The 19,346-nt window shown below is 40.2% G+C and overlaps 1 protein-coding gene across 1 annotated transcript in view; it reads left to right on the forward strand.

The window, feature by feature from the left end:
- Positions 1-982: 982 nt before the first annotated feature.
- LOC114638329 (receptor-type tyrosine-protein phosphatase T) overlaps positions 983-19,346 on the forward strand; it is a gene marked incomplete at its 5' end in the record, with an annotated part of 162,875 nt that continues 144,511 nt past the window's right edge. Inside the window, one exon of the mRNA XM_028786753.1 lies at positions 983-1,156. Within this exon, the coding sequence (XP_028642586.1) occupies positions 983-1,156 (174 nt within the window). The remainder of the gene's footprint in view (positions 1,157-19,346) is intronic.

A 19,346-nucleotide genomic window follows, 5' to 3' on the forward strand; every position in this document is an offset into this window, starting at 1 on the left:
TCTGGTGGGGAAATAAAGACAGCAGGAGAAAATTGCCCTAGGATGCTGGTAACCCATGGACCACTCTCCAGAATGTCTGAAACAGGAAATAGCCCTCCATCCTTAGTAAACACGCGAAGAGGCTGGGCTCAGTCTTTATTTGCTTACTTAATTTTGCTTTGGACAGTTTTGTTGTTTTGTTTTTGTTTGTTTGCTTGCTTTTTGAGGGGGGGGGGGTTGAGGAACAAGGGACTTCAGGAGCTGAATTGAAGGTTTCTGATCACTGAGGCCAAAATTTGTAGTCACCAAACCTGGGGGATCTCACTCTTAACAGTATTACCCATGTGACTTCTGTCAAGTCCTTTGTTTTTTTCTCAATGTCTGCCTTTGGAACTGTTTGTGAGGATTGGGCAAGTTCGAGCCCTGAATCATCCATACATAGCTATAGATACAATAAGTGGATATTTCTCACTTTTCACTACCAGAGATTGAGTCAACAAGTTAGCACTTAGTATTACATAATTGCCAAAATTCAAATTCATGTTTTCTGAACCCAAGCCAATTCACTTTAATCCACCATTTTTTCTGTACTGTTTGCTAACAGAATAAAACAAAAAGATCCCTTAGAACACAATGGTTTTAATTGTGTTATCTTAGCATAAAACTATTATTCTTTTCATTAAATCTGAAATGATCTGAAACATTAGCCCAGGAAGTAAATGGTGGACTAAGGTTTGAGCTCTCATGACATAGCAACACAATGAATAAAATCTTATGCTCCCATACAGCAGGTATGGAACCTGGGAAACTCTAATTGCATAGCACATCAGTTTCTTCATCTCTAAGAGGACATCATAGTAATCCCAAACTTTTAAGGGATTAATTTGCAATGGGAATTAAATAGAGCAATGTATCTGAAGCTCTCAGCACAGTGCCTGGCACATGGTTAGCTTTAATAAACAGACACTGTTGTCACAATCACTGTTGTCTGGTTATCTGTGAGCCTTTTCAACATCTTCCTCCTTCCCTTTTCCTCCCAAGGTGCTTCCACCCAGAATTCTAACACTGTGGAGCCAGAGAAGCAGGTCGACAACACGGTGAAGATGGCTGGTGTGATCGCTGGCCTCCTCATGTTCATCATCATTCTCCTGGGGGTGATGCTGACCATAAAAAGGAGGTGAGTCTCAACACTGCCAAGAAGATCCTGCTGATGCCAGATGACCCCCCGCACCACCATGTGATCAGGCTGTTGCTCTGTCAATTACTGTCCAGTAGAGCTTTTCTGATATAACACTCTTTTCTGGTAGAACACAAGTGCCTTGTGCTAGTGTTTGAGAGATATGTGTTGCCTCTTTGGCAAAGGGCTTTGAGAAGACCAGCTTCTAAGATGGTCAATGATTCTTATGGCTCCCTTCTGAGTCTGGTTATGATGAAATAAGTCTTCTAGGAATTAACTACTCTTTGTGATTGGTGAGGCCCTCAGGATGGTTGGGGAACTCCAGGAATACAGATGAACACAGAAGAGTAACGGTCCACCTTTCTTACCTGCATTTCCGTCTATCCACCAGTTGAGAGCAGCCTCCCGTGCTGCTCTCAACACCTACAAAGGAGTGAGACTCCAGAGACTTTCCTACTTAAGATTTATTCATACCCCATATCTCACAAACTGTCTCAACTCAATGCTACTGCTTAGTATTATCTTTCATTGGCATTTTTCCCTGGACACCTATGGGCAACTAATACAGTTTTTCTGATGTGAGATATATATTTAAATCACCTTGCTAATGAGAGCATAGGTACCAATACTTCCTTTATTCCCAAGATTCAAACTCCCACACTCATCTTCTGCTTAAGATCCAGTCACAGGTTTGAAGACAATACAAAGGAATTGAGGAGAGGGATAAAAAATGCAAACCATAAGTATGAGCCAGCATTATCACTAGGGATCATTATATATTTTTCAAAACTCGGTCTCCCGAGCATCATCTCTCTTTAGCCTTTCCCTGTAACTGTATTGTAAGACATACTTTCCTTCCCTATCTCTGTCTTCTTAGTTTTACTTTCAGGCTTCCTTCGTGGCCTCCATCTTCCCACTTTGCAGGCAAAGCTAAGAAGTCAGCATCCATGTGATGGTAGCATCTGTTCGAGCCCCATCTTTCTACAACAAAAACCATAATTTACATTAGCCTCTAAATTACAGAAGAGACTGGAGCTCTAGGTTCAGTTGGCTATGGAGTTGAGGACCATACCAGTGAGCAGAACCAGGGAATTTCTACCAACTTCAAGTTGCAAGACACTTTTCAAACTTCTTCTCAAGAGGAACAAAATGCCCCCAAAGACGACTCCAGATTCTACTCAAGAAGTCACATTATCACCAATGGAAAAAGATTGAAGACTATTATCTTTATTCCCAGCTGATGATGCAACAATGCTAGCACTATCTTCTCAGCCATGTAGCCATGAGTATGTCTGTTTCTCTCTCTCTCTCTCTCTCTCCCAATTTATGATTCAGCCAGTCTTTGTTAGAACTTGGCCTTTTATTTATATAATTTGTCTAAAACCATGGTTTCTCTTCTAAAGTAACCAGTGGAATAGCTTAGAGTTAGGATTCTCAACCAGCTATTCATTTTTCCACTGAAAAAAAAAACTAAAGTGGAGGGAAGGTGCTATGTTATCACTGGAGATAAAGAGACTTCAGAGGGTTCACCTCATTATTCTCTCATCATCATTGATAAAATGTGGCCATGCTCTATGTCCCAGCCACTGATCAATCAGCTGCTATTATTTGAGGTAGAGCATGCACTTTGAGTTCTCTGGGAGTGGTAAGCATATTGTACACATAAGATCACTGGAAGGTTTCTTAGCCTTGCTGGTGTATTAGAGGCAGAGGTGAATCTGGGAATGTCTACATAGAGAAAGTGGCCAATTTAATAGAATTGAATATCTTTGATAGACCTGAAATTTTCTGATTCTTTGCCACTGATTTGTAAGTCAGATATGTACGTCCAATTTTGCTCTTTCTAAAGCCTGGCTTAACCTACGTCACCATAGACTGTGAGCTTGTGAAAAAAAAAAAGAAACTTCACTTCCTTCTCAGCAGCTATTTCTGAAATGTGTGATTTTTCTGGGAAGGAGGAAAGGAATGGCTTTCTTTTTCTAGGGTGAGAGCACATATAAAGTGAGTCTTCTGGGTAGATTTAACCTCTTCTAGATATCTTTATCACCCCACATGTCTATAAAACTGTCAGACACAACAAACAGTTACCACATGATCACCATTTCACGCTCCTCCCCCTGAGGAAATTTCAAATCCTGTGGCAATGCACAGCTTGGGGCTGTCTGATCTATGCTTACATATGTTACATATATGGACATGTTTCTGCTGGTGGATTAGAATATTTATCAGATGAGTGAAGTGGGGTGGGGGTTAAAGAAGAGTAGAGGAGAAATAAGGGCAAGGGAAGAAAAAGGAAGGGAGGAAAGGTAAGGCAGAGAAGGGAAAGAAAGAAGTTAAGCATGGATCTGCTTCTTTCTACTAACCCACAGTGTTTCCCCATGACTAGAGATGCTTCGAAGACAAGGAAAGCCCCAGTGAACTCAGTCCTTCAGTGGGATTCTGCTGGCTCCAGCCCAGTGTATCAATATGGGGAATATTAGTCAATTTAGTCCACTACTAACTTGCTGTTAGCCAAAAAGCTACTCATAGCTGAAAGGGGGGATATTTTAAGGAACAGGAACACTGGAATCATAAGCAAATCAATCCACCTCAGGATCCTTTCAGAGTCCCACTACCACATACAGTTTCTCAGCCCAGGGGAGAAGAGGCTAACTACCTGCTATATATCCTTCATTGGCTTGACCTTGCCCAAGACATCTCTGAGTCAGCCATAGTCTCGTGGATGCAGTAGCTATCTGGTTCTTTTTGTTTTCTATTCCCTATGTCTCTAAGTCCTGAATTGAGTTTATCACAGTTCTTTCAAGGCTATAGCCAGAGTTGTGTTTCCATAAACACAGTTGTCCCCAGATTCCCCCTTTTGGGGGTTCACCACCATTGATGGTAAAGCTTACTTGCCACTCTCCAGTCTGTCTTCTTGCTAGGAATTTCCTCTGTAACAAAACTAGAAAGCAGACAGAGGGTGTACTTAAAGTACAAAAGATACAAGGAAGGACTTAATGAAGAAATTAATTTACATTTAAATGACTTAAGAAGGAGAAAGGAAGTGAAATAGGAAGGAAAACATCAATAATAAAACTTGGCAAATGTTTTATGATCTTGCCTTGGCCTTGTTTTATATTGGAGAGAGGGTTCTTTAGAGATAAATGTCAAATACTATTGTCAATGGGAGGTTTGCATATTCTTTTATGGTTTCCAAAAGGCTCAAGTTAAAGTTTCAAATTACTTATTAGTCACTCTTGACTAATCTTCTTTGATTGTGGAACATTATAATAATATGCTAATATAACAATAAGCATATATAATCTGGGCATTATGAAAAGAGGACCCTAAACCCTTCTGACACAACAATTGATTTCCAATGTGGTTTTGGCTATACTCACTGAAAGATATACATCCTTTATTCTATCATTAGGGAATTATTCTCTTTTCTTTCTGGATTGTCCAGTTCTATCTAGACTTCAGACTGTTCCAGAATGGATAGTCTAAGACATATACCATGCCATTACATAGTAACACATACCCCCTTTTTTTCTCTTTCTTTTCTCCCCCCGAACTCCTGATGATGAGACGCCCTCATTGCTAACACCTCTAAACAGTCCAAAGTTCATCTTACCCTTTACTTTCTTACTTTAGAGTCCTTAGACTCCAAAGAAATAGGCAAGTGAGAGATTGTGAGGCTGCTTAGCTTGTTCTTTACCTAGTACCATAGAGCACTGGATATTCTTGATGCAAATTAAGATAGAAATCTCAAGTCTTTGTGCCTTACCCAATACAGCTTGATGGCTGAAGCTGTCATTAGCCATTCTCATATAAGAACCTCTACAAATTAGTGTTTGTTGGGGTATGATATCCCATGCAAATGCCCACAAGTTTTATGTAGTTCAGAGTCAAGCTGCTTTAGGATTTACTCCCTGAGACCTGAGCATGGAGTCTGTTGTAGTTTCCTTTCTGTTGCTGTGATTAAAACAAAACAAAATAAAATAAAACACAGTCAAACCAAAACAATTTAGGAAAAGAAGAGGTTTATATCAATCTTCAAGTTACAGTCTATCATGGAGGGCAGTCATGGCAGCAACTCAAGCAGATTCTTGAAGGCATGCTTACTTACAACAAAAAACACAGAAACAAAAACCAAAAGCAGCAAATCAAGGCAGTGAGACAAAACATGCCAAAACTAACCCAAAATCTCACTAAAAAAGAAAATAAAAACATGGAGTTTATTTTGTATTGAGTTGAAGTCTTACAAGAACACTGCAGACTTTGTTCTACATACCTATGTAAGGAATTAGAATGCCTTATACCAACAGGAATGCTCACCTCACACTGTAGCAAAATTATTCTAAAACTATCATCAATGTGCTAACAGCAATGCTGCCGATGGCATTCACACACTGACCTAATTTCTTCATTTTCCACTTAAACTGCCAAGTGTTGGGATTGTCATTGTCACCCTTCTAATGATCGTGTCGCATAGGGCTGATGGTGCTTCTATTCTGCTCCTGTTTTGTTCTTAAAATGGAAAGTGAAGCTCAAAGGGGTTATATTAGCTGGCCAAGGTGCTGGGATACATTTAGAAATAAATCCAGACTGTGATTCTGGAGCCCAAGATGCTAATTTTCACCAGTCCTGAAAGACCAGTAGAAAGCAAGCAAATCATAGAGCAGGAGACAGGAGCTCGGGTTCAAACACTACTTTCCCTCTCTTAATTTTGATATACTCAGGCTTTGGATATATGATTCTCCAGATGACACATTTCTTTGCCTACAATAGTCTTATCACTGTCAAATGATGACCCCCAGGTTCTTCTAAATATCACTACCATGTGTGATGGCCTAACATAATGTCTTCCCACGTACCAATCCCATCAAGGTGGCCCAGTGACAGTCCATTGTGTGCAGCCCAGTCCCCAGGCTGCCTGTTTAAGTCTTCTTCTGTGTGTTTATCACATAACCTGTTTCTGATCATTTTGCTGGTCTGAAGAAGGAAGTATCCCATGAGGGTAAGCAGCATCTGCGTCAGGCCTCTCTCACTAGTGTTGCCTTACACTGCATCAGATATATGCTCTTGGACATCCATTGGGTATTTCAGAGTTAAAGTAGAAGTCACTGTCTATCTGTCAACCAGCTCCCAATCTTAACTCTCCAGCTCATTGAAAGACATTGCTTTCTATTCTATTTATCAAGCACATGAGGTTTATCACCAAGCACTCTTCTAAGCCTGCATCTTTGCATTTTGATGGTCATGTATTCTCATTGTCCTTGTCTATTCCAGGGTCTTCTCACTGGCTTCTCTCACTCTGATTGCTTCAACCCATCCCTCCATGATATCCAGCATAATGTTTTGAATTTCAGCTCATGCTGTCTTTGTCTAAAGCATCAGTGGCTTATGGGGTGAGGGTGAGGGAAATGCTCAAGTTCAACTCCTCTGGAAAACTGTTTCATGTAGTTCTACATCCCTGCTCACTGTGATTCTCCAGGTCCCCTAGTATCACCATGACTCCTATAGTTGTATTTGTGAACTGCCTTGTGCAATGCTTGAGTTTCTTGTGTGACAAGATAGTACCTATATAGAGGGCAGATTCTGAAGTTACTTTCTCCAGTAAACCTTTCCTGGCCTCCAATCTAGGCATAATCTCATCACAATCCAGATGTCCACTGAGTAGGTCTACCTCATGCTCCGATTCACCCTTGTCTCTCTCTCTTCTAACAGTTTATCATCTGTCTATCCTGATTCTCCCTTATCTCAAACATGCCTTGCCAATACTGGGAATTTCCTACAAAACTATTGAGTGGATTATCCCAGGATAGTTAAAACAGATGTCACGATATTAAAAAGGAACATTTGTACTTTACTAGCCACTCACTTAGACCAGAAAACAACTCCATATACCTGAAAATACTCACTTACAAGCCTGGCTTCTCTGTGACTTTACAATTCAGGCATGCCAGATTCCAGTCTGCCTTATCTTTCTTGTCTCAATATCTCCAGCTGTGTAGTCCTATGTCTCCCTGTGTTGTCATGTTCTCTTGAACTAAGACTGCCCAGATTCTAATACCTGCCATGCCACTTGCCAGTTATGTAAATCTGGGAAAGTTGCTTCTTCGAACCTCACTTTCTTTATCTATAAAATAAGGATAATAATGTCTCATAAGGCTATTGTGGGGATCAAATAAGTAGTTCACATGATTTACTTAGAGTAATATCTGGTACATAAGTAATACCATACTGTTGAAGTAGTAGCTTTTTTTTTACATTTAAATTTTCATTTTTTTATTACTTGAGAATTTCACACAATGTATTTTGATGACATTTACCCTTCCCTCTAATGCTCACACATCCAACACCCCTTCCTGACCCACACAACTTTATATCCCCTTTAAAAACAAACACATCAAGGTTGATGCTGCTCAGATACCCTTGCATATGTGGTCTTCTACTGGAGCATGTTAGCCCATCAGTGACTATGCCCTTAAGGAAAACAAAACTGATTTTCTTCCCAGCATCCATCAACTTATAACATCTCCTTAGTGAGAACTTGGACTTTGTGCCTACTTCTCCCTCCATGCTGGGATTATATCTGGCATGAGCTATCCTGGGTCCTGTGCATGCTACATCATCTGCTATGTATTCATGCATGCAACTGCCCTGCTGTGTCCTGTTTCTGTCTAGTCATCTACCTTCTATGGATCTTGCAATCCCTCTGCCATCTCTTCTGTGATGGTCTTACACTAATATCTGGTACATAAGTGATTGCCTTCTATTTAAGTACTAGCTATTATTATTGCCTCCTCTATAATTTTCTTGCCTGGCTTTCATATTAGACCAGGTGGGCTGGATTAGAATCTCATTTGTCTATTTAAAGTACTTGGCAGAGACAGGTATATTAGTAGACTCTCAGGAATTTTTTTTAATTAATAATGAAATGATGTTTGAATAGATAATGAATGTGCTGTTGGATGGATGAGGGATGAAGTGAATAGATTAATAGATGAATGGGTGGGTCTATGCCCTGAGGGGATAGATAAAGGGATGAATTGTTAAGTGAGTGGATGGATGGATGGATGGATGGATGGATGGATGGATGGATGGATGGTTAGATGGATGGATGGTTAGATGGATGGATGGTTAGATGGATGGATGGATGGATGGATGGATGGATGGATGGATGGGTAGATGGATGGATAGATGGTAGATGGATATGTTTATAGGCCAGATAGATGGGTAGATGGTCAAATGTGTGGTTATATAGACAAGTCAGCACTGTTAAAATGATATAGAACAAAGAGAAACTTTACCTGAAGCCAGTCTTGTCAGCCAGCTAAAAAGGAGATTCTGCAGTATTTGATTTATTAGGTTTGGTATGTTGTTTTTTTTCTTTTTCCTTCCCAAGCACAGCTGTCTTTGTGTTCAAGATTTTTGGTTTCAGGCAATCTGTTATCTGCAATATCAGTGTATCCTTGTAAATTCAGACCTTCAGTAAATCTTCTTCAAGGTTTAGAGAATGCACACATGTAAACTGTGTTTCGATCACAGAGTAAATGCCTGTGACTTTGCAGCTTAATTGAGAAACGATTGCCCATTATTAGAAGACCACAGATCACTACCATTCTAGGAGTTCCTTTGACAATGACTCAAAGACAGCACTAGTTTTGGTGACCTCCAAGATAACTCAGAAAAGGTTTTTGAACAGACAGTCTATGATTGAATGGGAAGAAGGAAACATGTTAATAGGAAGTGATCCTGAAGAGATTAACCTTGAAAGTTGAAAGCAGAAAACAGAGAGGACCAGAATATTGAATACAGTCTGCTGCCTAAGAGGAAGTGGCTGAAGATTTAGAAGAAGCCCAGCCCACAACAGGAAGTTTCCAGAATCTCCACAGATGCACAGGGTCTTTGAGGGGTGCCTTCTTAAATCCTTGGGCTCCTCAATTAAAATTAATAGTAACATTGTCTGCTTTTGTAAGGAAGATTCAAAGAGGTGAGGCATGAGGCATCATCAGAGCTGGCTCACTCTTGGTGCCTCATTTTCTTATGTCCTCAAGCAATGTAGGCTATGTGGTGGTTAAGAACATGACCTTTAGAGAGACGATGTCATAAAATTTGCATACTTGTTATATCATCTTCACCACATTTGCCTGTTTCCTCTTCTGTAAAGTGAAGGTGATAAATTTTTTTTCTTCAGACAGTTGTAAGGAATATACAAGTTAATCTGTGGTAAGGCCATAGAATAGTGCTGGCACCTAATAAATGCTGCCTATATATTTTATTTTTTATTATTGATAACTATTTTTATCATCTCCGTTATCTTAGTAATGAAATAAAGAGGCAACAAATTTTATATCTGGAGATGAGGTGTGATATAAATCACTTTTCACCTAACCTTAGCATATTCCAAATATAGATTAGCATTGTCTAATACTAATTTAAATTAGCATAATTTCTGAAAAAGACTGTATACTCTGTCCTATGTTATTTCAATATATTCCAAATAAAGTAATCTGATGTGAATGACCATATATCCATGATTACTCTTAGGAATAAGTAATCAGTGCTTCCAATGTTTGAGTTGAAGAAATTGGAACAAGGGCCTATATAATTACTTGCTCCAGGTCACTCCACTGTAAATGGTAGTACTGGCATGTTGCAGCTTCTTGTATTTCCATGATCCAAAAGCTATTTGACATGTCTGTCATCTGTGGCAATAACTTACTACAAGGATCAGGAAACAGTTTGAGAGGAGGAGTCTGCTTGTCTAAAATGTGATAGTAAGCTGAAATTATAACACTAGCCTCTTGCTTCTCATGTTGCTTGAAATATTTAGAACAATTAATCTATTTTATTGCTGTAGCAAAAGGCCTGAAATGGGATAAGTTATAAAGAAAACAAGCCTATTCCTCACAGTTCTGGGTAAATTCAATGGCATGCTGCCAGCTTCTGTTCTTCTTCTGTAAAGGACCTTCTTGTTGCAGCACCACATGGAGAGAGGGCACCATCCTGTAAACAGACTACCTGTGTCTTCCTCTTCTTACAAAGCCACCAGTTGCAACATAACCCTAACCCTGATGTTTCTCTCTGTCTCCTTCTCCATCTCAGTCTCCGTCTCCATCACTTCCAGCAGGTCTCTGATCAGATTAGCACATGAGCTGGGAGCTCAAGTTGCACTATCAGCTTCCAAGGAGACATTCAAGTCATAGCAAGAGATATCCAGATCCTGAGCTTTCTGCCTTTAAAGAATAGCATTTCCTGGTACTGCACCAGCCATTGGTGAAGCAGAAGAATGACCAGTGCCAACCTGCATGGCTAGTGAATGGGGATTTGGTGACTCGCCATGAGTTCACTCAATTTTCATCACAGATCTTGGCCTTCCCATTTCATTTTTTAGAGGCTTTATTCATTTGGTCTAGGATTCTGAAAAAGTTGGAGTGGGGGGAGTGTTGCTGGATCTTGCTCTGCTGTGATTCATTTTCCCTACCTCAGCCTACTAAGAAAGCATCATTCTTTATGTTTTCTTACCACTCACTTTTCTTCTGGACTTTTAGGGTTATTGGTTTGGGCTTTGATAGCCCTGCCTTTGGGGCTTTTGGTACCTCTGACTTGAAAGATGGAAATCCTGAGCTCTGAATATGTGTTTACATCTCTGTGGCTATAAAGACTGAATCTTCCTATGACAGGCAAATGGGATAATAATTGCAATTAGTAAAATAATTCAAGAGGGGAGGGAACTACTCTTGCATACTCAGGAAGATATTTGGGAACCTGAATTTCCTAGCAATTTTTCACAGTCCTCAAATACATCACAATGTAGATATTTCTGATATGAAATAAAAGCATCTCTATTTATTTTCTCACAGCATAAGATAAATTACAACAAAGGGAATATAGTGGACATACATAAAAGTTCATGACTGCTTAGAAGCCAAGAGCTAGTGGGGACATTAGGAAAAGCCTGAAGGCAGCAATTTTTCAAGCTTCCATTCAGAAGCCTGAGTTCTTAGCCATGTGAAATGTTACATTATATAAAATAGATACAAATGACAATTCCTTGGCTTTGGTGACTAGTAAGGGGCCAATGGGCCCTCTCTCATGATATCTTCCCTATGGCCTCTCTGAAGAACTCCTGGAATCCTGGAATCCAGTTGGAAAATCATTGGCAGCAGATAGAACATAAAGTCATAGTTTATTCAAGTTGGGATCTGTTGACATTCAGGGTTAGAATGCTTGTTTCTCAGTACATTGTTCTCTGTGATGATGTTATTTAACCTGGTCCTACTATATAACAACCCCGAAAAGCTAATGATGTAAAGAATTATTATTCTTTATTCTGCCTGGGTCTTCACTCTGGGTGGAGCATAAAGGAAACAACATATTTCTGTTCTGTGATGCTCATGGTCTCATCTGAGACTACTTGTTTGAATTCTAGCTTGGGCTGGAAGGACTGGAAAGACCCTGGTCATTTCTTTCTCCTTGTGTAATCCCAGAGCTTCTCTGTGTGTTCTCTCCAGCATGGCAGCTTTGGGAAAGTTGAATTTCTTACATGGATTTTCAGGCATCTAATAGAAAGATCCAGGAAAAAAGGAACTACAAAGCTTCTTTTAAAATAATAACAAAAACAAACAAACAAAACACCTAGCTTGGAAATCCCAGAGTACAATCTTACTACATTGATACTACACATGAGCCTGGGAACTGTGACTGGATGGAGATCTATCCAGGATGCTACCCAGATGTTTCCCTGCTTTTGCTGTGATCTCTAACAGAATAGATTTGGAAGTGATCTTTCCTGATGAAAGGTGCTACTTTGTGTTGTTGCTTGGATCCCAGGAACACTGGAGTGCAGAAGTTTTACTTCTAGGCTCACATAAAAAGATTATCTGAGACCTTCAAAAATCCATAATTATAAGGAAGTTTGCTTGAGCTGTCCATAAGGAAGAACTTTCAAACTTTACAAACAGCCAGCACAAAACTTGGCTTCCTCTGCGTGAGGCGATGAGTCTCTGTTAGAGGTGAGGGCTTGCTCACTTCTGCCACTACTAGCAGTTGATGTTTAAGAAGACGCATCTCCTTAAGATCAGGGTTACTAATATGATGTGCATTTCTAAGAATCATGATTTCATATAAATCTAATTCTTCTTTGTTTGTCTTTTCTCTTTCCCCCCTTTTGGACATTTCCTTCATCTGACTGCCCATCAATCTATAGAAGAAATGCTTATTCGTACTCCTATTACTTGTAAGTATCGAGCCGGTGTTAACTGCTTTGTGCCCCATAAGGGAGCCTGTAGCATGCATTTCCTCCTGCTCCAACAGATTTGATTGTCCGTTGGTTTCTCATATCCACTTCTGTCTAGTCTTCTGTAGTCTGGAAGGTTTTTATTTTGTATGGATGCCCTTCTGTTTGAAAATGCGCTGTCATTGTTCCTGTCTATTCTGTTTCTGTCATCCTGATTTTTCTCTCATACCTTTGAAGGTGTGAGGGGTTAGTTCTCCTTTGTTAATGTCAGTTTCTAACTAGCAGCAGCTCAGTTCCAGCAGAAGGGGAAGGTAAGACAGAATCACAGATCTCAGGAACTTCTGGGTCCCTTTGTGCCTCTTCAGGGAAGAAGTAGTCTTGGGGACTTAAGGGATAGAAGGGAGTCCATTGGCTCTTTCTGATGTACCTGGAAGACTACAGGGAGTCCTGCCTTTATTCCAACCTAGCCTCGAGGATGACAGAAACATCCAAGGTCTTGATTTTCAGCTGAAATTCCCTGTTTGGCTTATAACATTAGTTGGGTCACTTCATCCATACATTTTGTTCACAGCTAATGATGGCTGCTGACTTATCAACATTTTACACTTACTAAATAAAAATGATTTTGATATCAAATCAAAGCTTTTCAAAACATGAGGGGAAAGGAGAAGAAACTTTATATAATAGATACTTGCTGAGAAAAATTTGGAAAACCACTGAAATACTCTTGTATTCTCAACATGCATCTCTGGATTTAGAAAATGATAAATATGAAATATAAGCAAACTCATAACATATTCAGCAAGCATGAGAATAGGACCAGAGATTAGAAGGCCAGACTCTTAGTCAACAGTATTGCCCTCCATTTTAGGTCTCTTCTTACCCTTGGCAAACATAGCCTTGTGAGAAAGCCTGGCTTCATGATAGACTCTGCTCGAACCTCTCCAGGTAGAGGATGGAGCCAGAAAGTGGCTTCCTAATCCATCCTGCTCAGTTGGTGTTAAGCTGTGAGCACAGAAAATGATACCACCATCATCATTCATATAGGGATCAATGTCCTCCACCACTACTAGCAAAGGTCCTAGAAGATATACTTCACCTGTTCATTTAGCAAACACACATTGAGTATGCACACTGTATTCTAGTTAGAGTGAATGGAGAAATAGCAAGGACATTCAGCCTCGTCCTTATGGTGCTCTTGTCTGTCTGAGAGATCAGCATGAACAAATAATAAAATACCATGTAGTAGTTCCCAATTATCACTACTCAAATCCTCACAGTGGCAGTGGCAGGTATTCCTCCCTACCAGCCCCAATGTTCTGGGTTCCTGAATGAAACACACACACACACACACACACACACACACACACACACAGCCTTTATATTTTAATATGCCTTTAACAGCTCAATGGCAGTGCCACTTCCTAACCTCCACATGGCTAACATACTCTTTTCCCTCCCCTCCAATACTCCTGAGTTCTTACATACTAAAACCTATATTCCATCTGGGGGCTGGAGCTGCTTTTCCCTGGCTCTTACATGTCAGCTGTCTCTCTGTCCTGCACTACAGGTGTGGTGTCTCCTCTCCTTCCCTGACACTGTGACTAACTCTTTTCCTGTTCCTTCCTCAGCTCAGGAATCCTAAAGTCCTGCCTCTGTCTCCCTGACCAACCATTAGCCACCACAACTTTATTCACCAATCAAAACCAACTTGTGCAGGGTCCCATAGCATCTATATGTGGATGGGTGGTCCAGATGTATGGATTCTTATGTGATTTGGGGGACCAAATTAACATAATACAAGCAGCATTAAACCAAATCCACAACAATGACAGTTGAAAATCATGTATAGTATAGGGACACCAAATTAAGTATAAGCTTATTAATGTGCATAGCTATATTTACCAGTGGATTTAGAGGTAGGTTTACCCAATGCTGGAGAAATGAACATTTTGGTTGGTCTGAATAGCATTTTCAAAGCTGTTGACATACAATACAATGCAGCTGTCAAGATGGAACGAGAAGGAGCTTTACAAGTCATGCAGTTTGTACTCAAGTCTTACCTTGGCAATGTTCCTAGACTCCTAATCTCATTTTTTTGATACTAAAGAGAAATTTTAATCCATAAAGTTACCTTGAAGAGAGAATGAGGTGATTTGGCAAAGTATTTTTACTCATAAAATATTAGTTTGCTTCCTACTCCCTTTCAGAAAGAGGAAGGGTTTATGACAGTAATGATGGCCCCTGGGAGGGTCACTGACCTTACAAGAATTCTTATGGAATTCACAGTGGGTATGCACACACAGTAACTAGTACAAATTCTGTGTATATTGCTCAATCTGTGGGTTAGCCAGGCTACATAGCATATCTAGACATGGACTCTGTTCTGCACTGTGCCAGAACCTGTGGCATAAGCAAAGATGACCAGTTAGAATAACTGGAGACAGGTATTCAAATACTTGTAGCTCAAGTGTGAGTTCTGGGAAGCATGTGCATAGGATATTATGGCTCTCTGATAATATTCATACATTTATATTCTTCAATCGCAAAGGACCTGTTGTATGTCATTGTAGAAAAGACTCTGTAATATTTTGCCTTCCAGAGAGATGCTGTAGGTAGTTCTGTTTTTTCCTAGGGCTTCAACTTTCCATATGCAACCTCCAGAAAACACTTGCCAGAGTTGAACCACTTGAGCACCAAACAGTCTAAACAGATAAGGGACCCTTAATCTTCCTGAGTAGGAGAAACTGCTAGTATGTACAAGGGATCTGTGTATAATTAGCTTACTAAGTCTCCATCAATGTGCAGTTTGGCAGGCAAGCCATTGTAATGTCACTCAGCAATGAATGGGATGGAGAATGAATTGAACTAGAAAGAGAAGGGAGAAATGGCTGGGATAAAAGAAGATAAATATGACTATAGATAATGTTAAGTCGATGAAGCTGACAGAATTCCCAAGAAAAAATGTCCAGATAACCTTGGGAATATAGAAGTAGAATCTAGGCAGGAGGAAGGTATTTGCAACCTTACTCTGAGGGTGACAGAGGAGAATACAGGGTGGGAAAATTAAAACTAGAAAAGGAATAGATGCAAACACAGTGAAGGGCCAAGGCTACTGAACTGAACATCCTTAACAATCCACAGGCAGAGTTAGGAGTTGGATACAAGTTGACAAAGCAAATAGATGACAGAAGGGAAGAGGAGTTGTCACTACAGAAGAAGAATTGAAAAGCCATAGCAAATGCTACCGAGGATAGAGCTAGAAGGTGAGGAGACAGCCAGGCCATTCCAAAACCAGAAGTCACTTCTATGCATTATGACATAAACGATGGGCAAGAAAGAGGCTGAAGATGCTAAAGATCAGGTACTATGGAAAGGGAGGTCTGGAGGCAAGCTGTATGGAGACAAAGATCTGCCTAGAAGAGAGAAAGATGGGTCTAGATCATTGGACTGAAAAAGGCAAGGTGGAAGAAAAAAAAAAAACAGAAAGAAAATGGGTCAGCAAGATGGCTAACCAGGAGAAAGTCATAAGTCTGAGAACCCAAGATGGTTCCCCAGAACCCAGAGTAGAAGGAGAAAGCCGACCCCTAAAGTTGTCCTTTGACATCTATATGCATGATATAGTATTTAAATACGTCTCTACTCTTGCACACACATAAACAAAATAATAATAAAGATAAAAATCAGAAAAGGCTGGAAGACAGACTGACAGTGATGGTCTCCATGTTCCATACTCTAAGTGCTGGAGTAGATCCTGAGTGGAAGCCTTGAACCCCCATTCTTCAGGACATAGACCAACCTCAGCTACAGGAGGGACTTGTGGCAAGTTGCAGCATCTGGAATCCAAGTACTGTCCTGAATTAGTACCTGAACTATGACAATGCCCTTTGCTGAATTGTGTTCATATTCTACTATAAAAAGCAATAAGTAAACCAGAAGCCCAGTTGTCCCATTCATGACAAATAAGAGAAAAAGGATAAGACTCAGTTCCTAGGAATCTAGAACATTCTCTCCAAAATACTTCAGATAGTCAAAAAAAAAAAAGCCACTGGCATAGTTTACCTAACCAATCTTTACTATGAAACAAATGCTAATTCACTCAACAAATATTAATGAAGTGCCTACTATCAAATATTAATGAAGTGCCTCCTACTATGTGGTGGACTCTTGTCAAGGTTTTAGGAATTCAGAAATAAGTACAAAAAAGAAAGAAAGAAAGAGAGACATTCACTCATGGAAAAATGTCTAGTAGGAGGGAGAGGAAACAGTATATACAATAAAAATGGGATGAATAAAAGCTAAGACAAAGATAAATAAAACAAAGACTCATGATAATATGCAGAGTGTGAGAAATAGAGGAACTTCTCTATCCTCAAAGCAAAACAGCTTGCAAGTACTCGCCTTCATTGAAAGGAGATACACACACACACACACACACACACACAGAGAGAGAGACAGAGACAGAGAGAGACAGAGAGAGAGAGAGAGACAGAGAGAGAGATACATACACTCACACACACACATACACACAGAGAGAGAGAGAGAGAGAGAGAGAGACAGAGAGAGAGAGACAGAGAGAGAGACAGAAACAGAGAGAGAGATACATACACTCACACACACACACATACACACACACACACACAGAGAGAGAGAGAGAGAGAGAGAGAGAGAGAGAGAGAGAGAGAGAGAGAGAGATTTGTTTAGCTTTCTATTTGAAGTCTAAAAACAGCAACAGACAATATATGGCTGTCTTCCAAGAGAAGCCACTAAACAGAGAAACCAAAGCATCAGGCAATGACCCATTGTTTGCCAGTCCCTGTCCTAGACTTCATGAGATTCACCCTGCTTTTTTGAGCTCCTACTATGTGTAACATACTATACTTGGTATTAAACATGAAAAGGTGAATTTGGTACACTTTCTACCAACCAACAAAGGGTGGAAATGAGAGGAACTTCTAGCTGATCCCTACTGTGTGTCAGACTCATCAAATGTTTCAGAATGAGCCTTTGTAAGATAGCATTCATGGTCACAGTTTCATTTAGATGTCAGAACCCAGGCTTGAAGACACTTTTATAACTCATACACCAAAAGCAAAGCAATGGGGCCAGACTTTGAACCCAGGTCCACATGAACTCCAAGCTCTATCTGTTCTTCTCACCAAGCCTCGACACTTGGGGAAAGGAAATGGGTAGAACAACGCATAGGGAGCCTTTGCCCAGGATTCAAACCTAAGTCTGTCTACCTAGAAAGCCTCTGAAGAGAGTCAGTATACACTCGGTTGCTGTCAGAGCTAACCAGGGGATTGGTGTGAGACTGGCCAAAACTGTCTGTGATCAGGATAACAAAGGAGACAGTAAAGCAGAAGTGTGAATCTGAAAACCAAAGGACACAAAGAACTTAGGAGAGCATGCATGAGTGCATGCAACACACACAAACACACACACACACACACACACGGGGTGATAATGGCATATTTGGATGTCACAACTAGATCAGAATTCCTGATCTGCCTTCCCTATCAGTTTTCATCTTAAACAATCCTGGGGCCACTGTGGGCCTCTGTCTCCTCATTTACAAGATGGTGTCATGACAATGACTTCCCAGCATAATGAAGAAATGCAGATATGTAGCATCCAGAAGTAATCAGTATCAGTAGGTTTTTATAAGTGGAGTCCTCATTCCTTCCATTCTGAGCTGACATAAATGCTCTGTGGGGTTCATATTTGCCTTTCTATATTAAAGCAGCTCTCAGCAACTTTAGCAGTTCATTGTTTGCCTTTCCATAGGCTATTAAGAGCTAGCATGTGTCCACAGGTTAATTTACCTCAGAGTATGTCATAGGCACAATGATTATTCAGAACAAGGACATTTTAGTCAAGTAAGTCATTTTAAAAACTCACTAAGAATTTACCCACTCTGGTGGCCGGAAGAGAGCAGTTTCCTTGGACGTGTGCTTTGTGCAAACGTCACAGAGGTGGAAGATGGCCACCTTTCTGGCCTACCTCAGGCACTCTATGGGATCCTGAACTTTTTTTTATATATTTCCTATCTCCCCAATTTCAGTAAATCTGAGCTCTATATCTTTTCACAAGGCCTGGATTAAATACTGCCCCCTCCAAGAAGTCGTCCTTGATTCTCTGACCCTTTAAAAATACCCTTCACCCACTTCTCTGCACCCCTGTTGCACTAACTTCGTATGAAATTCAAGAAAATATGTATCTTCAGCTTGTTTCTGTTTCATGAGGAGTTATCTCTGAGGTCTCTGTTCCCTGGCACACACAGTGAGCCCCTAGTAACAATATCTAAATTGAATGAACAAGATGAAATCAAACAATGTAACAGCTAAAGTTAAAAATAAACATGGCATCATGTTTTTATATTTTTATATTTTCCTTATTTTTTAACTCTAAGGCAATATCTGCTCCTATGTTTGCATCTGTGTGACCTAGACCCATGATTTAATTTACCTAATCTTGGTTTCCTGATACATCAAACAAGGTTCTAAAACAGGTAAAGAGTCAATGGAAAAATGTTTGCAAAATACCTAGTTCTTGGTAGGGCCTTTACCAAGATATAACAGGCCAAGTTCTTCTCCACAATGCCTATGTCTGTCCACACTCCATAAATACCTGTTACAAATCAGGTATTCTTGCCACAGCATATTTAAGGAGGCATTTACAAATGATTGTATCAAGAGATGCTCAAAAATCATTTTCTGTAATTCAACTGTCCCTTTGAATTAAGACAAAGAAAAAAACTAGGTGTAGAAGAAAAGTCATGCAAGACAATCAATACCAATTACCCAGAGCTGACAGAAAACATGCTGACAAGTGAACAGCCAGGGCATAATCACAGTCTAAGGCCAATCTACCCTGAAGGCAACTGGTCTCCTCCAATGCATTACCCTGTAGGCAAGACAAAGTCAGTACTATCCCTGCTGATCCATAGGCCCTCCCCCCCCC

Source organism: Grammomys surdaster, unplaced genomic scaffold (assembly GCF_004785775.1).
Source record: "Grammomys surdaster isolate TR1022 unplaced genomic scaffold, NIH_TR_1.0 125574, whole genome shotgun sequence".
Classification (NCBI taxonomy): Eukaryota; Metazoa; Chordata; class Mammalia; order Rodentia; family Muridae; genus Grammomys; species Grammomys surdaster.